This window comes from Cygnus olor, chromosome 3 (assembly GCF_009769625.2).
Source record: "Cygnus olor isolate bCygOlo1 chromosome 3, bCygOlo1.pri.v2, whole genome shotgun sequence".
Taxonomy (NCBI): Eukaryota; Metazoa; Chordata; class Aves; order Anseriformes; family Anatidae; genus Cygnus; species Cygnus olor.
This window is the reverse complement of record NC_049171.1, coordinates 32,582,420-32,607,859: the sequence shown is the minus strand read 5'-3', so window position 1 is coordinate 32,607,859 and position 25,440 is coordinate 32,582,420. Positions and strand designations below refer to the sequence as shown.

General features: G+C 37.8%; 1 protein-coding gene across 1 annotated transcript in view; it reads right to left on the bottom strand.

Moving 5' to 3' along the window:
* The window catches only part of KCNQ5 (potassium voltage-gated channel subfamily Q member 5), a 286,622-nt gene that overhangs the window by 73,702 nt on the left and 187,480 nt on the right, over positions 1 to 25,440 (bottom strand). The window contains exon 2 of the mRNA XM_040550668.1: positions 9,857 to 9,947. Within this exon, the coding sequence (XP_040406602.1) occupies positions 9,857 to 9,947 (91 nt within the window). The remainder of the gene's footprint in view (positions 1 to 9,856; positions 9,948 to 25,440) is intronic.

The window sequence follows — 25,440 nt, the reverse complement described above, 5'->3', positions numbered from 1 at the left end:
ACAAAACCAACAAAAAACTCCAATGATTTAAAGTACTGAGCATGAGAACTGGGCTCTCCACTTTACAATGACACAGTTGGGAGGTGAGGGTAGTGCAATGGTACTCTGTCAGAGAAACCTGAGAAAGGTGTGGATTTAAAATAGCTGTGCTGTAGAAGCTGTTGTAGCACTAGGGATGCTCCTGTTATACTGGCCAGTTTCCAGATTAAAATCAGCACATGTAAATATGTGCATATGTTATTGTTCAAAATAATTATGTAATCTGAATCCATTTGTATTATCCTTACGTCAGCATTAGAAGGGAAGATCTTTGAACTAAACAGCTAACAAGTGTACCTACAAATGCATATATACACTTCAGGAACTAATGTTTTAATTCTCTGCAACTGCAGTTTAGCAGTGAGAGAGGCAGCCATAAATCTGAAAACATAACCCAGAGTAGACCCTATTAGTGGCATATAAATCACAACCAGAGACTTCAGTTCAGCTCCCAGTGCAATACCCAATAAGCACAAAATTAAATTTATGCACTTTTTTGTCATTTATCAGTTTCGTAATGAATGTGATACTTTTACAACACTTGCTTTTTCAAATTATGATTAAGATTTCCCATGTTGATTATACATTAATAGAGGATTATTAAGAAATCAATTCTGTGCCTTTTAATTTAATACACAGCTACAAGTACATTGACATAATATTAAAATCCCACTCTATGCTCAGCTTTAATTAGCCATGTATTACTTAGGATTTCTCCTATCCAATTCATTCTTAGCTTTTTGTAATTTTTACCTGAAATGTCACCTATCAGTCATGCTTCTTTACTCACTTACAATAGAAAAAAGTCCAAAATTTCTATGTCAAGCAAAAGCAGATTTGAATCAGGTAGCAAAAACACTTAGCAGAATTAGGTAGCTACCATTTAATTATGTTTTTCAGCATCCCTTATAGAGTGTTTACCATAGCAGTCCCACTTCCTAGCACTGAAACTGCACTAACCTTCCTCTGCATCTACAGAGGAAGGACAGAAACCCTAGGACAGCTGACAAAGCCACAGAAACAAATGCCACAGAAGCTCCAGGATCCATTGCCAAAAGTGCATTTCTCCCCACTGCACTTGCAAATTATGGTGCTTACCATCCAAGTGCATGTGTGGGCAAACATACTCCTTTCAGCTCTTAAATTTCGGTGGATGTAGTTCTTCCATAAAGACTCTGGTGATAACTGAAAACTCTTTCTCAAATTGGGAAAACGGCCATGGGAAATGCTGATTCTGCTGTTCGTCACGTCCATCCTACTCTTCCCCAGACACAGCATCATTCTTAAATATCGTGCTTTCCAGTGCCTCCCACTGACACCCACTGCTTTGCTCCAGATCATTTGTTTATGTCAGGTACAACTACGTTTCTGAGATAGTTCCTGAATGGAGACAATATTAATAGAACTCACACTATAGAATAATTCTCTGCTTTCCAAGCATTTTTGTATCTTGCCTCGTGCTTGTTCATGTTTTCTTTCTCTGTAGTGAGGTATCAGCAATGAATGGTCTTATTTTAATTTTAAAATTATCTGCATATTGAAAACAATGAAGCTCTGTACAGCTGTACCCAGGCCTTCGCATCTCCTTTGTGTTTTCTTCACACATTTTTTTCTGCTGTAGTCAAGTTTCTGATGTCACATGTTACAGGCAGACGTTCAAGCACATGTCTCTGTAGCTACACAGCTCACAGATCTTCCTTTTGAAATGTTTGTGAAGAATTTGATATCTTTCACTCTGTCCAAAAGAAATGTAGAATGGGTGCCAGAGCCAGCACAGACTTTGAATCTTTTTATGCTCTGGCATCCATGCTAATTTTGCATTGATGCAAGGGGCTTAGGCTAGTTGTTATGGTTGAACGCATGTATGTGAATTAACTGAGAACATTTGACGTGCTATAAAGTGGAGGGGGATGGGATATTTGTTATTTTATTCTTTGGTCTTAGTGTGCTTAGAGTTGATAAAACCTAGAGATTCTGCAAATTATATTTGCTGTGTTCTTTAAGCAATTTTCCCAAATATTCCCAAAGCTCTTTAATGGAGCTTCCCTAGAAGCATATCGATGTACATTTTGATTATTGGGAGACCTCTGGACATCTGGGATTATGTGCTCTGAAATGTTTCCAGTACCAAACACAGAAAGCAATTTCAAGAAAGTGTTATCTGACAACTGGTAAATTTTGGCAAATTGGACTTGGAACGTACTTTATCCAATCTGCCAAAATCCTGTTTATGCATCAAGTTTACTGAACATATTTGCTTCTGTAATCTCACCAGACATTTCTGTTACTTGTACAAGTCTTCATTTATAATATTTTTATTCAACTTCCTAGGTTCAGAGAAAAAGTTAGCTTGGTCCCTTCTTTTTGCTCCAACAATTAAACTTTGAAATCCACTATACCACATCTCATGTTTTACAAATTCTGCCATTTGCTGAGTATTTTTCAGCTTTTTGTATTATCTTTTCTAGGCTCTGGGATTTTGGTCTCCTGGAAAAAGAGAAGAGCAAAACCCTTCCACATCCTCTTAAAAACATATACATATATCTTTGTGAGACATTCGTTTCCTGTGATCATATCTTCATATGGTGCAATCAGCCAATTCCTGTCTGGTTCAGATTTGATACCAAAATTATTATCCTGTCCATGACATACACCCTTTCCTTAGGCACTCAATGTAAACCTCCAAGTTTTAAATGACCAGTGCTTATTTTGCTAATTCATCATTGTATCTCACCCCCAGTTCACAGTGTCAGGACTGAACTTAGTTCCTGTGTGTCTCCTTGTATTTGTCATCATCTAAACTTTAAACTGTCTTTGAATATACTTCTGCACCTGATCCTTGCAGATAATTTTGATATTTATCTGTATTTTGCACCTATTTGCTTGATTTTGCAGTCTTTAAACTAAATCTTGTGAGCAGACCTTTTCTCTTGCTTGAGGAAACTTTGTGTTTTGGCTGTAGTGAGAAATGTTTTTGCATGCTTTGTCACATCTGTGCAAAGTGACTAAGTGGATTACAGTTTCTGTATGTTACTCAGACCGTGGGGGTTTAGGTTTAGATTTACGAACAGCTTTCATATCACTGATGTTCTGCCTTTTTCAGCATCCTTTTCCTTTTATAATATAATGTTTGGTAGACCTTTTCCTTAAACTTTATAACCCCATACCTTGGCTTTCCTCTAGAGATATATTCTGCATTTCCATCTGGAAAATCAATATTTCCCTAAAAAGATCAGGTCTGAATTTCTGATAGACTTTGATATCAATCCATTTTTTACTGTTGCAACCTCCACTACCTGTTTGTTGGCTGTTTTAATGAGGTAGTTCTTGCTACCTATACAAGAAGTCTGGAACCTTATCAAACTGCCATGAAGCTAATGAAGTTCAGTACTGCAGACTATAGCATAAACTATTACAAATCTGCATCTATATAAAATATTATACTTATGACTTAGAATAGGTTTACCTTGCTACCTTGTTATCACTTAAACTGATAAAAAGGTAAAGATGTCATGGAAGAGCGGTTGTGCAAGGAATGTTGCTCATTTGTCCTTAAAGGAGGTCAGGGACAGCTGGTTTGGTTCTTTAGGATGGTGTGTTGATTAGTCTAAAGGGAGATGTGCTTTTCCCTCCTCAAAGAATTATATCCCTATTAATCTGAATCCTGACACCTCATCACTAACATTGAATTCTCTCCTTTTTCCACTCTTAATCTCCAAATCCTTAAGTCGTGAGTGTTCTCCTACAGAAAGTGGCCTCTTGAAAGGCTGGCTTGAAGGCCCTTTTTTGAATAACATTGACAGTCCTTTCCCTCTTAAGAATATATTCTCTGCCTTTGAAGCAATGCTAGTCTTCCTTGTGCTGGGAAAACAAAAGGAATCAGAAACAACTCCAGTGATCTTTACATTGCACAGTAAATGGAGATCTCTTACTGGAGGACACCTGGTAAGTAGTTCTTCCTGGCAAATGCTCTGGCAATGACTCTGAAACTCTCTCTTGCCTGCTACTGCATTCGCTGTTGAACGCTGTAGCACTTGCGGTAACTGTTTGTAGTCATCCTACCTTCTTAAAGTGATTTGGCTATGAGATTTTTCTTTGTCCTGATTGCAGATCATGTGTAATAATGCTGTTTTAGTCATCTTTAGTCATCAAACCCATTTAAGCTTTCCCATTAGAAGCATAATACATTGCATTTTTTAATTACAAGAGAAAAAATTGATTCCATTCAATGCATGATTTTTCATTCTTCTCTTTATAAAGGTTGTTTTTCCTTAGTAAAGAAGAATAAAATAAAAAAAACGGACAAAATGTTACAGACAATATAATAAAGCCCAGAACCATATCAGTAATAGGGTTATGCCAGTATCAAGACTTCTTTTATTCTCCGATATGTTTGAAGAGTGTTTTAACACACTTAGCACTGTTGACAATAGATTTTTCATAGATACATTCACAGTTTTATATATGGTGTCACGTTCATTTGTTATGAAATCATTTTTATTGTTACTTTCATCTCTCTCCATAGCTACAGTGTGTGAGTATTTGTTTTAGAGGTTTGTTAGTTGGTTGGGAGTGCCAGTGCTGCCTTACAACAGGAGAATTACAGCTTTGAGGACATCTACTGATGTGTTTTTAAATAACTTCAACATTTCATTTACATTTTTGTCTTCACTAAGACTTCCTCCTAATAACTTTTAGCTTTGGAAAAATGCAACCAGAACTTAGGTTTCAGATGGGAAGTCAGCTCTGTTTGCACACAAAGGTTCTTGGGCGGTTTTAATGAGATCTGGTGCAAATTCTTGTAACAGTTAGTTCTGATTTCATGAATTGAGTATACATAACAGGAGAGTATCAATTTAATTAACAAAGACATGAAACTGTTTATTTTGAAAGGGTAAGACTATATTCTTTCAAAGCTAATAAGTAGTTTATTATGATACGGTAGAAATGTTTTATGCTCATGTTATCGCCTTACAATAGCAGAGCATATGAATCCAAACAACAATGAAAATATGGAGGCTTTGACCTTATCAAAAATACATTTCCATCTCTTATTCTGTTTTTGATAACATCAGTTTCAAATATATAACAGGTGAAATTTTTCAAAGAGTTCTATAGAGAAATTTTGAATTTTAAAATCCTTGTTTTGATTTGAAATGAAAGGAAATATTGAAAATGAGTATTTTCTGAGAAAAACCAATTCTGAGTAAAACCAATTCTGAGTTTTTACAACCTCTAGCAAACTTGAAAATCACTGATTTTTTCTCATGGATTAGTTCATGTGTTTCTCTTTGGAAAAGAATCAATGGAACTGTAATAACTGTGGTCTATACCCTAGCTTTTTTTGTTAGAGATGTATCTGTAATTGAAATCTCTCATGATCATTCATTTTTCCATCTGTGCATTGTTAGCCTGTCCTACAGAGCCATCCATTTAGTTCTCTGCTCAGGTCTGGTGGTCTTTTATCCACGTGTCATAAGATGATTCAAGTTCTGGGATAACAAATCTAAATCAAAATATGTGACCTTTTGAACAGAGGAATCTCTCTCTCTCTTTTTTTTCTTCTTTTTTTTTTTTTTTTTAAAATATGTTCTGCCCAGCCTTAAAATTTTGTAGCTAGTATTTGTATGATTACATTTCTGTGGATGGATTCACTTTCCTAGAGCAGAGACAAATTAAATATGTGCTTGCCTGCTACAGGGCAGCTATAGCCTATGTTTTCTAATCAATGTTCATCCTCTTTCTACATTTCATTTATGGGAATATATGAGAAGAGAAAAATCTTAGGAAGAGCTTAATTGCTAGAAGCACTTACTAGACTGTCCTTTTGGATTCATGTAAGTGACCACAGTAAGTTTAGAAGCTAGCTTCATCTACTGTACGCTGTCTGCTTTTATGTCTTTGGGAACTATTTCTGCCTGAAGAACATGTTCCTAGAGAACATTTTCCGAGGTCCTTATTCTGTAGAACTGTGTATAGCTTTCTATCCCAGCTCTTCTCAGAGAAAAACACAAAATAGAATTGACAAAACAAGTTCTGCAGAAATTCATGAGTTTTGCAATCTCTCCAATGTGCTTAAAAATGAGAATAATGAAAAAAAAAAAAAAAAAAAGATTACTTTGTCACTTCAAATGAAAATGATGTTTTGTTTCTACAGTGTCAATTATACTTTAAAGCCAAGATTTCTAAAGTGCTCAAATACACAAAGAATGTTTTATGCCAGGTCAAATGAGGCATCTAATCTGATCCAAGACTTTTTCTGGACTTTCTGATTTGCCAGCTCTTTGTGGGTCAAGTCAAATTATTTTATTTTCTCGAATAGACAACAAACAAATAGAAGTGAACCAGTTATTCACATAGCTTTAGCTGAAAATGATCTTAAAATATAGAAAGTTTGATCATGAGAGCGAATTCCCTACAGTTCCAAATATACTCTTTCCTGGCTATCGTCCCCAAAAGATTTGATTTTGCCTTCCCAGCCCAAGTTTTACTTCCCTTGTGTGTACTATTTGATAAAGCGCCAGCAAATGTACTTGTAGGAGATCAGCAATACACCAAAGATTATTTTCTTGCTGTGTTAGTTGGATTCTTAAGCTGCTTGTGGCTTTTTTGATGTTGAAGTAGATTTTATTCTACTGTCTGTCTGGGATATATCACTGCTACAGCTTGAGTGCCAGAAGTTATATGCTCAGATGAGGCTAAAACATAATTATAATTGTAGGTATAAGGAGTTTTATCTGATGCTCTCCCTCTGGTTAGGCTTATTATTTCTGGAATAAAATCTAACCAGATTCATTACTGATGTAGCAATATTTCACATACGCTTAGATATCTAAAGGACTTTCATTTTAAGCATAAAACTCAAATACTAAGCGCATTTCCCTTGACAGGCCCCCAGATAAGTAGAGGGTACCTAGGAATCCAGCAGTGCTTGTTCAGATGCCAGCACTGAAGCCCTGGCTGGGTACAGCCTGACGCAGCGTGGCAGCTTTGTGCTGGCCTTGGGAGCAGAGCTCAGGAATTTCTGCAGTCCAGACAAGTCCATTAACCACTGCTGACGCTCAGAAGCCCTCAGCTAATACTGCTTTCCTAAACAATTATTTACTTTGAGCTATTGCACTCTGTTGTATTTTTCTGAGAGAGCACTTAGGATGCAGTGATTAGGGGCTATGTTCTCTGCTCCCTTGTAAGGTGAGGCTCAGGGAGATGGATAAATGGAACTGACTGATTACAGAACAATAATCTCCTCAGCTCCTCTGGCCTTTCTGAGAAGGAAGGAAAGGTTTACTTACCTCATTTACACTTCCTTCTTTAACCTTCCCATGTAATTGCAAATAGCTGCAATATATCAAAAGTCACAGGTGCTGGTGCAAGCAGCAGCTCAGGTATTAAGCTGAAGGAACATTACATTAGCTTTTTAGCCAATTAACATGGCTCTAGGTGGGACCATCTGGAATAAATCTGTGAAGCAAACAGTTCACAGAAACCCAGCAGGCAGCTCTAGAGATTGTTGTATTTGTACTGTACTTCATCAGAAAATAAACATCTATCTTCCATCTCGAGCACGAAGCAAAACAGTATTAAAGCAGACCTCTGATAGTTAATACAACTGTCTCTACTAAATGACACACTTGTAAGAATTGTGTGAATCACTGCAAGTAAAAGGTTGTGGAAACTCTAGTGACTGTAATTATTTGTTGGCACAGCCAAAACAACTACTCATGACTTAATGTAGAACTGCATTATTTTCTTATTTTGCGGTTGCAAAAGCCTGCTTTGATAACATTACTAATATCAGCTAATGATTCAGTATGCAGAGAGGGAGCAAATCATGCAGCAGCAAACTGGAATAAACCAGTCAGCTTTAGCCTGCTTCTGGAACTTCATACTTTGCTGTGTTTATATTTTTCTCCATTAGAGACCCACAGCAGGAGCCGTAAAATTCGTCATCACTAGATTTATTCCTGACAAGGGTTTGTTGAACACACAAGGCTATAGCATAGAAATGTTGGACCAAGCTACTAGAGCTTCGATGCTTCAAGGATTAACTATCCACCCTCCTTGGGATCCTCCTTAGAGACATTTCTGTGTTCAGAGGATGACAGAAGATGTAAAGTCAGAATTTTTGAGATGGACAAACTCCATCTTTGAGGCCATGGCAGCAGGAAGCGCAGCAAAGTTTCATGCACCAAACCCCAAACAATGCAGCTCTGCTGATGGACACCTCTACAAGGACTGGGGTATGGGCTAATGGAGCTCCCGCACATCAACCTGGCCATGGGAGCAAACCCAGGATTTCACAGAGCTCTTCCATGGTAAGGCTCTCAGGTGAGCCACAGAAAACCACAGGGAATGTGTTTATCAGCCAGCTGAGGACTCAGCGGTAAGCGTACCAGCACAATCAACTAATATGAGGCTCAAGGGAAACACATATTTGCTGTCAGAAAAAATGGCTTTTCTGCAACTAATTTGCATAAGCATACAGGGAAACAGACTACCTGTCAAGAAGGCACCTTCCACCTGAAAATGGGTGTTTTCAGACAAAACAAATTTTCCCGTTTTCTATACTAGAAAACCTTAGCAATTAGTGTAGTGATAATTGCAATAACGCAATTATTTACAGAGCATTCAAACAAACTTCCATCTGCAAAGTGTTGTTCAACTATGCAAATAATGGAAGTAGATATGAGTACAGGATTAAACCTGATCACTTTTAGCTGGCTTAATGCCACTTGACCTTTTCTCCAGAAAAATAAATAAATAAATAAATAAAAGGGCTAACATGGCTAGGAAGCAGAATACCATATTTAGCATGGTTCTCCCTAATTAACCCTGCTAAGAAACAACACCATCAGATGGTGCAGAGCACCACACTTCTGCAGCTAGCCAGCTCAGGACGTTTAGTTCAGGTATCTGGATGCAGTAGCACATTGTGCTCTGGAGGCATACCACACACTGCAATTATTCTTATCGGACTGCTCACACCATAATTAATTAGGAAGCTGTTCTCAAAACTAGTTCTTTCAGTTATATACAGTGATGACAATTAAAATGTTGGCATTTGTCAACAGTTACTTCACCGCAGGCACTACCTAACAAGCCACAGTCTTCTGTGTACATGGAACTGAAATAACCATGGTAACTCTGGGTATACAGTGACATTTTAATGACCACTACCGCTTATCCTCAGGCCATCACTTGCAGAACTAAATGGCCCATCAAGAAGCAGATGAATAAAGTGGCATCCATACAATGCATGAAAAATGCTAAGCACTTTTAGGGATTAAAGCCATTTATATCCACCTCAGAAGGGAAAAAAGATAAACATAACACAAAGCATGTATTATGAAGAAATAATGAAACTACCATATCCTACTGCAGCAACTGCCACTAAAATGTCAGTATCCACCAATAGCTTGCACAAATTGGTATCTAAGATACCAAAATTATTTCCTATTTTAAGTATAAGTGCCTCTTACTACATACTGACTTTATAAATGGCAGCAGCAGTATCAAAGGTCTTTCATGCTCAGTCACTGCCAAACTGCAGTAGAAAGACTATTAGTAGCAAAACACAGCAATTCTCAAGTAAAAAGAGGATGAAATACAGTACTTTATTAACACTTACACTCTTGACTTGTTTTTAAAGAAAAAGATGGTAGAATCCTCTTTTTATCATTTTTTTCATCATCATGATAAAAAGTCTGGTTTCTTAAAGTATTCAAGAATTACATTATTCTCTCCATGGTGAGGAAGAGGATTTGAATGTATATAAAAGTATCTGTAAAACTGTCTTGTATTTAGAAGTTTCACTTACCAAAATGAAGAGACAACCAGAGGCAAGTTTTGTGTGTTCAGGAATAGTGGAAAACACGGACAAAATCAAGCAACCAAACACAAGGAGAAAACTGAAAAAGAAAGAATATTAATAATTGTTAATATTTTTCAGAACCCTGATCCAGCAGATCCTACTTCACCAACATTAAAAGAAGACTATCAATTAACAGTCTTTGTTAACAAAAGGGAATTCAATTACTACTTAGCTCACTAAAGACATTTGAACAGCCTCTTCATAATTCTAAAGACTTTCATGCAGCACCAGTAGAGTTAATGTAAACAAACATAAGAATCAAGATTTTCTTAGTGAAATGACAAATATGCACAGACACTACTTTTGGTTTCCCAACCCTGTGCATTTATCCAGTCCAGCTGCTCTTAGTGGCTCGAAAGAAAGATCAATAATGGGAGAGTTCTCTCATTAGTCTGAAGGATCATTTCTCCCACAGTGGATCACAGATGTCTGCTGTATATGATTATCTAAGAGCTAAGATACATATTGCACCTAACTGCTATGACTTTTCAACAGAGTTCATGTACAAACTAACAGAATTTCAAAGGCAGCTGGGCTGTGGCATCACTGCCCTAAATGACTAGCTTCCATTCCGGGAACAAAATCAGTATCATATAATCAATGGAAGAAGTTAAAGCATAGGAGTGAATCAAGAGGGTTTTACACAGGTGATCACAACTGGGAAAACACGACCGCAGTTTTGAACTTGCACCCTTCACGGTACTGACAAATGCATGCAGGAGAAGCAAAGCACCAACACACTGTCAAATCTCTATGTGTGGCAGATACGGACACTCCATATCACTGTAGAAATTCTTGTGTATCCCATGCCTGTTTCTTGCAGCATATAGCACACATGTAGTGTTTACAGACATGAGCCTGAAGAACTGGTATTTCCCTGAAGCCTGTACCATGGATGACAAGGAATATCTTTTCCTACAGGACTGCTTTGCCAATAACAATGCCACTGTGCTGGTGAAAACTGTTTTCTATGAAAGGGATCAGAAGAAAAGTTCACTTCACCCACAATACCATGAACTGCGTAAGTAGCACATTGAAAGATACCATTCAGTGTGCAAGGAATGTAGTGCATGTTCTATATCCTAAATTCTAGCACTTGCACTGTGTTTTGCAAGTAGTAATAACTGACTCTATCAATGTTTCAATACTTTCCTCCTTAAAATACTTGTCAATCATTCTGGGCAATCAGTCAACTAAAAAAAAAGGCAGGCCTTTGGCGTCTGTCTGAATTGCTGGGACTCTTGCTAGACTCTCGCTCTAACCCAGCAGGAATGTGTATTTCAATTAATACAGGGATATATCTGCAGGAAAGTATGAATGGCTCCTTCCTGATACAAAAGGGACTGAAATCTGTTCCAGAAACATGAGAGAGAGATGGACAAACTGAAGTGAGGCCAGTGGAGGGCCATCATGGTGGTCAGGGGCTGCAGCTCAAACACTCATGAGGGGCTGAGCAAAGCTGGGTTTGCCTAGCCTGAATAAGAGGAGGCTAAGATCTCTGACTGTCAACTATCCAACTCGGGTTACAGAAAACGCAGAGAGGACACAATATGCAGGAAGGAAAATTATGATTAGCTATAAGGAAAAAAAATTGCAATGAAGCTGACTGAGCAGTGAACTAGTTGACCAGCAAGGCAATATCTGTCCCTGGAGATTTTCAGAACTCAGCTGGGAAAGGCCTTGATATGACTTTGAAATTAGCTCTACATGACCTGAAGAAGCCCTTTCCAACCTAAATTATTCTTTGATTCTAACTACTGGATACAAACATTAATACGTTATTGCATCTGCCCACACGTGCTTCAGGAGCTAAAATTGTTCTTCCCCTTATACTGACTTTCCATTATGCAGCAGTGTAGTAATATACGTAGTACATTAGACAAAAATATAAGTCCATTTCGTTGGAATTTCTCTTAGAAAATCTAATGCGCAATGCAATAACACGTTGGAGGCATATGCTGTAGCACATCACTTAACTGCAGGGAAGAAGTTCTGTTCTGAAAATCAAATCTGATAGGAGTTTGTGTATAAACTCTATCAAGAATTGTAAATAAAATGGTGGTTTCATGGTATGCAGGAGGGTAAAGTGGTCTCTGTCACATACCTTTGGCAAATCTATCTTCAAGACTAAAGAAGGATAGAGATCAGCAGATACTTGCTTAAAGGTTTCATAAAAGACTGATCCTGTTCATGAATATCCACCTTGTGAGCAAGTTTGTTTCCCTTCCCCCCACCTTTGTTTTTAAAAGAAAATCTCCCAGAACATTGCTGGTAGTTTCAGCTTCTGCAGTCTTCGGATACAAACCCCCTCTAATTACATCCTACTGGCATAGTCATAAATGTGGTTTCTTCTAGTTAAGGCTTGCACAGAGGGCAAAATAAAATTAAGAAGTGACTAAGAATTTACAATAAAAGGTTGTCATTTCCTTTTGCTGGATTTCTTTAGTCCTGAATCAGTTAAAATTACATTTTCTTGCATTCTTTGTTCTTAGGTATTAAAAATTGCTCTTGTTTAGTTGTATTCCAGTAATACCAACTAAATTCGAGGCCCAGTTGTACTGGGTCTTGTCCAAACACACAGTACAAGTTTTCACTTGGAAGAGATCTCTTGTAGCATAATTATAGAAAACAGACGCACTAGGAAAAAAGAAAGTTTGTTGTTCCCATATCACAGCTGGAGACCACGGCATGGAAAAGGTAAGGGACTTGCCTGAGGCTACACGGAAAGTCTTTGGCAGAACTGTGAGATAAACCTGGACCTTTTAAGTCCCAGCCCGGTCTTGCAGTCACAAAACCATCCTCCATGAACTCAGCACATGTGATGAATTGCCACAGTTCCTCAGGACTGTGATTTAGAAGATCAGTGTGGGCAAAGTGTTAATTCACGATAAGAGTGGAAAAGTGAGTCAAGAGAGGGAACCACTACAGTTAAGCAGTATATTAATCAAAAGTAAATATTCAGGAAAGTCAGGTGCACAGTTTAGATTAGCACCTGGTAGACATAGTTCTGCAGATAATCCATGAAAAGCAGACACAGTCCCCACAGCAGTACATAAGAATAGTCTTGGAAAGATATTTTTCCAAATCTCTATAACCTTTTGTTCTCATTTTTTCCAGAAGCTCTACAAAAAAATGGAGCATTTTTATTAATTATTATTAAAGAACAAAAGGAAAATATTTGCATTTATCCACCCACACACTTGAATCTTGCCCCTCTATCCCTCATTCCTCCTTCCAACACTGAACACTTTTTTTTCCTGCTATTCAGCATGTTATATCTAAAATTGGAGTATAAGAACTTTGGGGGAGGGAAGAAAGCCAGTCCTGTTAGCTTTGCAAAACTAAAAGCATACTTTTAGGTGCTATAAAACATAACACTAGCAAAGAAAATGTCAAAAGATTAAGTGTTCTGGAACGTTTTATGTAGTTTATTTGCCACTGACTTGCTTTCCTTCCTTCAAAGTAAACCAGTTGGGAGTCACTTCCAACCTTTCTACTTTAATCTGATTACTCAGCCCATGGAAGGAAAGCCTCTCCATTTCCACAGCAAGAGCTGAAGGCATGGAGGACACAGCAATGTCTTTCACCTGGCTGGACATCAACAAGAATCTGTCCAGTAAAAATAAAACCTGCACGTTCAAAGGCCTGCTGGTCAAAGCATATCAGAAGTTGTACTTTTCTATCACAAACTCTTTTTCCACAGACAGATGAAGTGCAGAGGTTTGTATTAAGCCCTGGATAGTCATCTTATACCCCCCCCATAACAGAGGAAAAAGTATTTTCAAATGCCAGCATTGGAACTGTGTGCTGTGATACATGCTATACAAGGGGATGCTGCCATAGGTACAGAGCGGTGCAAAGCAAAACACAAAGCAATTATATTTGTCCTCTAGTGGTTCAATCTGGATCATATATTTGTTCATGTTGAAAAAAACAGATGGTCTTTCCTCATGCATTTAGTATCAGACAGTAAAACATATGCCTTAGGCAGCAAGTTCCCATAAAATTATTCAAGCACTGCCACAGTCATGTATTTTATCAAAAGCAGCAGCTTCCATTTTGTTTCAGCAGTAATCAATTTTGATGCAGATCCTTTCATCTTCTTCCCTGGCTTCTGAAAGCATACACTAATTGGAGAAAAGCCAATTTATGAAAGATAATATAACTCAGAAGCTTTGATATTTATTCAATCCGCCTCTCATAAACTTTTCTTACTGGTTAATTAGGAACTACCAATTCTCCATTTATTTAATTTTCAACAGAGTTTTACTATAGTTTGTGATTTAAGGGATGTTCATATGGCAGAGGATGTTCAGCTTAAAAAATTGTTAAAACATTACTCAGAGAACATTGTAAGCATAAAAAATATACTCAGTGAAGATCTTTAAAAGCTATTTTGCTACATTATTTACTGCTAGAATTAAAATAATCGAAAGTTAAATATCTGCAAACAGTTTTATGACCTCTTCTGCAAATAATAAAAGCGTATCACTGTTGAAGTGACATAATTAAGTAATTAGACCACCAGTGTTATGTTCCAGTATTATTTGAGGTCTAATTTAATGCCCATAAGCACAAGGATATTCAGGATTATGGCCAAAACTTGTTTGTAAACCACTGTCAGTGTCATTGTCCTGGATTTTATGGAAGGTGAAAAATGTTTGAAAGATTTTTCTAACCTTAACTGTGACCAACAAGTAGCTCTTACTTTTCACCCAGGAAATTTACAGAAAGTTGCTTGCATTCACAAGGTTTGAGCTTACAAAGGACCTAAAAGACGCCGGCCGCCCCCCATCAGTAATTCTTTCTGATAGCTAGCAGCCAGGAGTTTTCTTAGCACTGAGTACCCAAGTATCACCTTTAAATGATTTTTTTTTTTTTTTTTAAATTCTTGAATGTGTAAAACACATGTGAGGCGTTAGATAAGTAAATGTCCCGAAGATTATCCTGGATGTATAGCACCTGTTGGATGTTCAGATAAATGGATGCAATACCCAGGGAAAACCCAAGAAAGGAAGGAAGGAAACATCGTTGTTCGTGGCACTGTTTTACTTCCTTTGGGACTATTAGTTTTGGTGAACAGCTCTCACAAAAAGCATAGTGATAGATATCTGGTAAGTGGGCTGCTCTGCACAAGGTCCCTGTCTTGGCTCGATGCAGTTGGCACTCTCCCTTGGTCTCTGAGAAAGGGAAACTTCATGGCTTCAGTGTGCCATGGAGCTGACAGGGACAGAGAAAGAGCATCTGCTGGTCTACAGAGGTTACAGTTATTCACACACACACACACAATTTGGAAGGCACTAAAATCCCATATGGGTAAAAATATGCATCTGTTAGACTGAGAGCTGGTGTACCATCCTTGAGCAAACATGCATGCTTAAGACAGGAAAGCAGGCAGAAAACTGACAGTTTTTGTGAGCCTCAGTGCCCTTCCTCATATCTCTGAGAAGTCAATTTTGGAGGTGGGTGGAAATAACCTCTCCAATGGGATGCCAAAAGACAAACACCGGAGCATTTTCCTATCTTCAGGAAGAACTGAAAGTGAAAATGTCAGCTAGTGGAGGCTTGAGGAGGGTATTTACGCAGGTCCTGTGGTATCTCCCTTAAAAAGTAATCTTTTCAACATTTCTATAAAACAGATAATGCTCTGCTGACATGGTGGAAAAGAATACAGTTTAACAGTTTTGATAGTGCAAGCCATGTGGATTAAATTTTCCATCATTTATAGTTTCAATGTGACTTGTTTATGCAGGAAAATGAGATATGACAAAGGTTATTACAATTTGTTAAAAATGTTTGACAAAAGCCGAATGGAGAATAAGCGCTCTCCCATAGAAGACAGCTCATAAATTTCTCTTGTAAGCTTTCTTTAAAATGACTTGCTCTTCAACCTTTTCTTCAAGTGGAAGAGTGTAACACCTTAAGGGCTTGATACTGTGCTGTCTTCTACCCCGAAGCCGACACAGCAACCCTGTCTATGGAGAGTTGCAGTATAAAGATCTCACTGTCTTAAAATGTGAATATACATTGGATGGGAAACTTTAAAAACAATTTTTGAGATTAAAAAATACAGTTGCAGCAAATTCATCTTTTTATATACTCTGATTGTTGCTTTTTCCAGAATTACAGAAATCTGAGCTGAATTTCATGTCCCGTTTCTTAAAGAACTGAACTTGCTGGTGCAGCAACTGCTTTGTTCACCTAAATTGACATTTTTTGTTATATTTTAAGTAGAAAATGAACTATCACTGCCTTCTAAGTGATTGTATTTGGCTTACATTGACAAAGAAGTGAAAAGGCTAAAACGGGAGATGTAATTAAAAGCAAGCAAATGAAATATCTCAAATTCCTATGGGACACCAATCAAACTGTCATTAAGTGCAGATTGGATAATCTATTTCATCGCATACAAAACACAAAACATCAAGGTACATTTCTCCAGGGATCAATAAGGCAGGCATCATTCCTCCTTGAGCACGCACATCAGCTTAAAACAAAACAAAGGGTTTGAAGAGCTTAATGCTCTGAGTTACTCATGATACAGACATTATCCTAGAGGTAAATTTTTCCATTGGCTTCTACAGGAAATGTTTTTGAGACAAAAAAATACAAATAATTTGAATCAATCCACATGGCTTAATTTGAAACTGCTGTCCCATTTTCTACCTTGCTGCCTTTTCTTGGAAGCATGTGTTCTTCTTACAGATTTAAACTACTTTAAAGACTGGAAGGTGTGATACTGATTTTCATCCCAGAATTCTTGTTTGCATGTACAATTGCCTCAATTCAATAGAAAATAACAAAACTCTATTTCTGTCACACTCAAAGAGTAGGTCTTTCTATAGACCAAAATTTTCAAACTGGAATACTTCATTTACTGAACAAGATCTGTACTTAGACAACACTGTAGGTATTTTTTGTTTTGTTTTGCATCAAGTATCCTCAAAGCCCAGTGACAAGACTGGTAGCTCACCTAGGAATCTTTGCTTCACCACAAGTATTTTCCAAGAAAATTAAATTAAAATAGTAATAGAAAGTATTCTGTATTTAGTACTGAGCAATTAGATTTTTTTTTTTTTACAACAAATACAAAAATAAGGTTTATTAGTATGAAGTATAGAAAATTAATAAGATTACAGTAGGAAGATGAAGAGTTGAAATTCACCACATAATCCATTATGCAAAATAAATTTTCCATTGCAATCTAGTCTAACTCTGTCCACCACCTATGGTAAGGGGAAATACTCAAATAACCTTCTTCTATAAAAGTGTTTGCTAACAGACTGTGCTTTGGCCTCCTGCTACCCATAAAAAAATTCTTAATGTAACGTGTAAGAAAAGTGTGCTAGTAATCACCAGTGTAATCATCTTCAAAATCAGCTTTTCAGCTCCTCAGATTTTAAGGTAAAACTTTGTCACTACCACATTTGTGTTTTTGAAGTAAGAGAGAAAATCATCAGAGAAGACAAGCTGCAACACTGCACTGTATTTGGTATGTCCCAAGTAAGAGCCTCTTCTTTGCTCAATGCTGGGAGTGCAGTTCTGGCTCCATGAAAGCTAAGGCATGATTGATTGTAATGGGGCCAGACACCACTCACCCTCATTATCTAATCATCCATCAGTGGCCAACAGTGCCACGACTTTGGTGGCTAAAACCGAGTAGAAACCACACTGAGTTGGAAAAAAAAGCCTGTCTAACGTAGTCTCTGGAGTTAATCCCTCTCAGTGTGACTCAGCTAGACCCCTTGTAAATCATGCCGTGCCAGGGAATGGCACTGTTACTCCTGCTGGCTCCTGATTGTCTACATCATTAAATTGTGAGGACTGCCACCAGCCTTCTTTTGGCCTGGGTCAACTCTTTCCTAAGCAACTGCTGGGTATGGTCTGGGAGCTAGAATATATCTGGACAAAACTGTTCTCTGGACCTCCTATACATCTTTTACTATGGACAAGATATATCTAGATGTCAAATTACTGTGTTGAGAAGTCATAGAAAAACTTGAGTCCTTACCCAAACACTAACAAACAAACATATTAAAAATATGAGTTGTGATATTATGATCAATGTAAATACTTGATTATTGTTTTGCATCTTAACTAAAGGTAAAGACAAGGAGGCAAAGTCTATTGAAAATGTTACCATGCAAATGCAGGTGTCTTGTTGGCATATTTTAATAGAATGCTTGCAGATAATCTAATTTGTAAGATTTTGGATTAAGAGAATTAGCCCATCATGACTTCGGTAGGTTGATACTGTGGCCAAAGCCCATAGATCAATGGTGTGTTGTTACATAAAATATTCCAACCTATTGAGGAACTCATGAATGTAAACCAATCTCCTAATTTCTCCCATTTTTATCCACTAGTATATTATATACCATTGCTTTGATTATAAATTTGTTTTTCTGTGCTATATGGTCAGCAACATCAAGAATTAAAGGAGTTCTTCTTAGGAAAGGACCACTAAAGTACAGTAATGGAAATATACCACTGGAGTGCGTGAGTATAAGTAACTCCATCATATCCCTCAATAAGGCCTGTTAGTAACCATTGGTTACCTCTACAATTTTTGTTATTTCAGATGTGAACAAAGTAGTACCCACAGATCCTCCAACAATAGCTTTCTAGACTTGAAAATAATAGAATTATTTGGGCAGCAACTTTCACTTTTATTATATAGACGACAAGTTTATGGGATATTTAGCTTTGTAAGGGGATTCCAATTTATTTGCTGTCACTAAATGCATATGTTACCAGAATACTGGATAAGACAATAAAACACACTTAAAAATATATATATATGTTTAAGAAAAAAGCATTTCAGGTGGAAACAGATTTCTTGAGTGTTACACTCAAGAAATCTGTTTCCACCTGAAATACTTTTTTACTGATGGGTATTGTACCACACTTCACTGAATCTCAGCCTGTGATGGCTGTGGGAGGAATGGTACAAAAAGTTTCAAAATTGTAAGTACCAGTTCATCTTGCTTTATGATGCCTTCATTTGGCAGGTTGATTAGGAAAGGAATAATTCATCACCTTTTTAATGTACTGAAATACAGAATAATATTTTTAAATACTCCATTCAGGATAATAAGGGTACAAGAGAAAGTTCTGAATAAAAACATACATGGGTGATAGAACTTCAGAAAATGGTAAACATAACAACAGTGTTTAAAAGACTACTTTATAGCCCCAACATCTCTCACAGCTACCACAGACATTAAGCAGCCACAAATGCAAGGGATCATTAAACGGGGCAGAATTCATCAAGAATAAGCAGCTTTGAAAATTTCTTCCATGTACCAGATCTATGTCTTTCTGTAATTTAATTTACTCCCATTAACTAATGACTGGATTTTTTGTTTTTACTGAAACCCTGCAGTTGACTTCAGTGGACATATGGCTTGTGTTGGGAATTCAGAGCTGACTCATTGATATCACCACTGCAAAGAAAAACCTATTAATTTCCTAAAGTTCCTTCCTGGTAGTAAACCAGGATATAAATGGATCGTGGAATAATTTTCCAACAGAATGCATTGTTAATATTAAACTTGCTTCTAAAAATCAATCAGTGAAATTCTGCTCAAGGGTGTTCAGTTTTATATCCCTCCAGTGGACTTGTCTTCCTTAATCTAAATAAGTCCTCTGCTTTCTGGAATCTGAAGTGCCCTTTCTTTTAGTTAGGCAGCTGTACTCACAGAATAGGACCTGATAGCAGAAGCATTTCAGATCACAAAAGATGAAGAATTCCATCTTGAAGGGTTCAAACAATGATGAGACTTTCCTGGTTTTATTGCATTTACCTCCTCCCTCCATAGGGTAGAGTACTAAATTCATATATATGACACTAACATGAAAGCAGCACAAAGTCTCAAATTTGCATGCATGGGGTGTGTGTCTACCTGTTTCCTTAATGTCTAAGAGCAAAGAGCAGATATGTACTTTGTCAAGCATTAGACCTTGCTGAGGTGGGCACAGCAAACAGCTCATGGTTTTATATCACCCACTGCCTTGAGAACAGACCAGCTCTCACAGTGGCCTAAAGCAAGATGCAACACACACTTTTCAAAATGAGGCTTTATTCTGTCTACCTCCAGTCAAAGCCCAATAATGTGACTCATTTTCCTCTATTTTTCAGAGACTTTTATCTCATAATCACTGCAATTGGAAAGAGGGTTACATAATTTCTTTTGTGCATCAAACACCATACTCTGAAGTCCTTGCAGCACACCACAAAGTGCACCAGCAGCAACTGCACAGCAGTGTGGGACTGAAGCATCCTTTGTGCCCTCAGCAGAGGCTGCGTGTCATGCAGTGTTTGTGGGGAAGTCGGCTGCTGCTCACATGTCTGGCTTCTTTGTGTCAATGGTGTGCTTATACACGGCTTCAGCAACAATAATATTTCTGTTCCAATAATGAGTTATTTTATTAAATGCTGAGTTGCGAGGGTTCTGAAACCACTATTATACTTATGCAGAATGTTAAATACACAAAGTGTTTTTAACCTATTTTCCATATGGGGAAAAACTTGCCCTTTGAGCTTCTTAAACACATTAAACCTGTTACTTGAAACAACACATGAAGGTGCTTTTACTTTCCAACATTTTATCTTTAAGTGGTTTGCACTCTTTGCCAAAATCATCATGCTCGGAAATTAGTGTGAAGCAAGTTTGCATTTTTAAGAGGGATTACAGGCGCAGGGATAACTTTGTATGGATTTTACTTTAGCAGATCAGTTTCCTGTCTTTTCACTGATGCTGATCCTGCAAACTCTTACTCATGTGCATGGTTTAATCAGAGATGACTGTGTGTACATGCTGCCAGGCACTGACCATATGCTTCAAGTTTGGTGAAGAAGCCCTGGAGATTCTTTCATTAACCACACCATTAAAGTCAGTTTTCTGGAGCTTCAATATACAAAGTGCTGTCCTTCACTAGCTGTATGGAACATTCTAGTGAATGGATGCTCTTGCAATTTCCTGGTGTGAATTTCTATATGCAAGACACATGTCAGGATCAGACTGTAACAGCAGGACACAAGGGACACCCTTGTGCTGTCACAGGGGACATTTGCTCTCCGTAAAACCACTAATCAGGAGGCTGGCTGAGGTGACCCTTTCTCCTTTCAGAAAGGCAGAACATGGTGCCACATTTAGAAATGGACAGGAGTAGGTACAAGCTCCCTTTGGAGAAGGTCACAAAATACATGAAAAGATAAAGGTTCAGCTATCAAAATTTGTATTTTACAGATAAATATATACAACATTGTTGGCTCACCCTGAATCCCCCCTTTCACTTGTCAAATTTCCTGAGCAATTAGGAGACAGGCAGAAACACATCTCTGCTGGAAGGAGAAAAATATTGCGAGAACGAAAAAGTGAGAAAGATTCCTGGCTGTGCGAGTGCCAAGGGGCCATCTCTCTGCTGTACTTCTGTGACTCCCACCACCAGCATCTTACAGCCTTCAGTGCAGTCAGTCCAGACAATTCCATCAAGAGACATGGTAATGATGTTTCCCCATATTAACAATAAGTAGTAGAGATACGTGACATTTTGACCTCCTAGAATTCATTTACTTTCACATTAAAAACAGGCTAGACACCAAAGGGTTTTTGCAAATTCTGAGTCTATCTGAATCTAAAAATGCTTAACCATTTTAAAATGCTGACTTAAGTGGAGTTTGTGAGAGTAGAGAATGGCTCCTAAGTTTTCCTGCAATTTCCTTGGCTAGGAGTGGCTTAAAATATGTATGGGACCCAAAAAGAGCACTCACACAGCCAGGAACCAGTCTCAGTTGAGATACACTAGCTGACTGCACCTCCCTGTAGTGAGAACACTATTTTTCTCCTTCCAGCAGAGATGCATGTCTGACTGTCTCCTAATTGCTCAGGAAACTTGACAAGCAAAAGAGTGGATTCAGGGTGAGCCAACAATGTAGTATATATTTACCTGTAAAAAACCAAGTTCTTCTTGCTGAACTTTTTTTTTTTTTTCATATATTTTGTGACCTCCTATATACATTTATTTATGTAGATTTAAAGAATAAATTCTGAGAAAGTGTAGGCATCTCAATTTAACTGAAAAATCATATAACAGTATCCATTCAGCAATATGAGATGAAAAAGTAACCCAATCAACTGATATATCAAAGCAGCAGAAACCCCTTTCAACCTAATAAGATCATTCAGTCAAACCTTCCTATAAAGCAGCTGTATGAAATAAATTGTTTTGCCATACGCCCAGAGTCTCACCAAGCTCAGACAATCAAGGCAAATAACCATCCAAGGAGCTGTCTGTTGAAATCATCATATTCATCTCTAAGATAAAGTTACACTTTTTTTTTTTTTTTTTTTTAAGAAGGGAATTCCTAAAATGCAGACATGTTGGTTGGAAGGAACCTCCAGCCATTATCTTGTCCAACTCCCTGTTGAAAGTAGGTTCAATTACATCCATTTGCTCAGGGCTGTGTCCAGTCCAGTTGTGAACGTCTGCAAGAATGGAACCTCCACAGCCTCTCTGTGCACCCTGATATACTGCCTGACTGCCTTCATGGTTACATCTTTTTTCCTAATATTTAGTTGGAATATCCACCTAAGAAACACAGAGTATCATGTTACTTTACTCTTCAAAGTATAATAACCTAATTTCACTTTGTTCTTCAGATTGTTAAACTGCATCACGCAATCTACTAGATGAAGAATGAGTGGGCTTGATGGGCTGGATGACTGGGTGGGAGTCTTGGTCTGTATTTTAGTAGTCCTGGTGCTAATCTCCTATAGCTATCACGTACTTATCCCCATGACCTCACTTAGTTTGTACATTTTGGTTGAAGATCTATAAATCTAACATTGAATTACTGAGGTCAGATAGCAAGGCCTATCAACCTATAATAATCTCACATCTCCCTGTAGTATGCTCACTATCTAGATTACTATTCTTGGTTCTCTTTGCTTTTATTTTGCCTGTTATTTTTCCTACAACACAGGCAAGAACAAAGCTAGAACACTGCTTTTTATACCATAATGAAAAAGACTTGTTTTACTTTGTATGGAACTCAACTTATTTGTTCATTTGCTCCATTTAGTTTGTCAAAGGGTCTTATTTTAATCTACTGAGAAAGTAGAAAGCCCACCAAAACTGGGGCTTTGAAGTGAAAAAACAGGATGCATGTCATGGCATATTTATTATATAAGAGATTATCTCCTACCCAGCACTAAAAGATTTTTGAGTTATTAACTGGTATTTTCAAATGCAGAAGCCTGAGTAGCTATTTTGAGGGGCAGACATACTCAGGAGTCCCAACATGCCGTCTGAAGCTCCATACTCAGGCACAGATTCAGATGTCCAGTAGTAAAGCACTTCCATTTGGAAATGTATTTATCAACTCTTTTCCAGGCCATGTTCTGTTTTTCCCAAATGTGTTTCTTCTAGCTGAGGCACAGCCCAGAAGGTCACACGCTGGACTCACCTATCTTATTAGCTTTTTTGGATTTAGATGAGGAAGGGGAATTCATAATGAGATATCTACAGGATGTATTTGAAACACAAAGAGGCCTCTTCAGTCAGTGTGCTGTTAAGCACATGTATCCAGCAGTGACTCTAATTCTTTTGTAAGGACTTAGACAGAGAAAATTACTTTTGTATGTATGTTATTCATGGATATTCATGTTTCTTAGAGCTGATAACTGTCAATGACCATGAGATAACTTAGAGGTAACTGGCTTCTGGATGGTAGTGGCCATACCACACTTCGGGAAACTGAATTTTGACCCCCAGTGTGTTTATAAGAAGTAAAAGGCAGGCACCTAAGAAAGCTTTCTCAGTCCTGTTTTAGATGTCTGCCTTGCATGCATCTAATATTTTGTCTCTAGCTGTTGTCACAGTCCTTTGCTTCACAGGAAAGAGGAGGAGGGGACTGAAAGTATTGAGTTGATTTTGCTTCATGGGCAAAAAGAAAAGACTCAAAACACTCTCACTCCTTTGCTATCAGCTGAAGCATTTATGCTTGGGTTTCACTTCTAACCACCTCGCTGAGGAAATGACAGCATTATCAAAGCTTCTTCTGAAAAATTCAATTTCATAATAGCAGGAAAAAATAAAATAAGAATGTCTTTAAACAGAAAATGCTTATAAAGAGTGAAGGTAAAATGACAATTCTGATTTGTTCATGTATTTTCAGTTTGGCATTCTTATTACAGTCTGTTGCCTGTTGCCTCAGGAAGCCTTCAGCTGGTTGAATGAGCATCAGTACAGATAACAGTTAAATGAAACACCACAAACTTTCTTTAGACAATATTATTTTTTCAGAATTAAAAAAAAAAAAGCGAACACAATAATGAAAGTCCATGCAAGTCTGCTTTGTCAAGGAACATGACCAAAGCCTACCCTGCCCTTGCAGCCGTGGCTGGTAGCGGATGACACGCGAAGACCCTGAGGAGGAGGCAAGCTGGTACCTGATCAGCAGGCTCAGGGGCTTCCTGAACCACAGGCTGTGTATCTGGACAGACTCTGCTGCCGTCAGGTTGCCTAATCACAGCTCTGGAGTCCACATGTATTTTTAGCATGCGTACACAAACCATAAATGATTTACAAAGTTGTATGTGTTGTATGTAGCTATATCTTTTCATTTGTTTGCAGGAACCTCTTGTTTAATAATCACCTTGATGCCACATCTGTGTGATATGGTAAAAGGCAGTTAATCGCCATTCCTATTCGTCTGCTCTGTTCACACCGTGACTTTATAAATACTTCTACGTGGGTACAGAATAAACTCTTTCACAGGAACTAGGGAAGATAGAGGCAGAAGTGAACTCTAATTTCTGAACTCTAATCCAGTGACCACAGAACCCAGCTCATGTCAGGCCAAGCAGGCTGGCAGCATTAATGAGTGTTGGTGTCTATTTTTCATGACTCACAAGGGGGTGATGTGTCTGCAATAATCTCCGGCTGTCTGCTCCTGTAGCTTAATGACCAGTTTTGTTGACTGGAGACAGTTTATACTATGAGGCTGAGCTAGTCCAATTCTTTAACTAATAGATAGCACCTAATATTTACCCTTCAATCCAACACGGACCATAACATTATAACACAAAGGGACACTACTGGTTGAAAACGTATTTGCAACCTGCCTGATAAGAGCAGTTTGACAGGACAATGTATTTTTAAAATTGCTGTTTTTCTTATTATTCCTGTTACTCAGTAAGTCTCCAACCAGATGTATGGAGAAAAACAAGGGCAAAAACACAATCCTGGCAAAGGCATTGCAAAATATTCATGGGGAAAAAAAAAAAAAGTTGCTTCATTAGGTAATATATTGTGAAATTTGTCCATGATATAGAAAATGGTGATACAATGTGAGTCCTATAACAGACGTGCATCAAATGCCGTCAGCTCTTTAGTTTCTGCAAAAATCAAGCTGCTGCTAGCAGCTTCAGTGACTCCTGATCTCACTGGGGTCAGCACAAACTTCTCTTGCATGTAAGACTGAGGTTGGACCATAGGTAATTACTGCACAAATGCAAACAGCT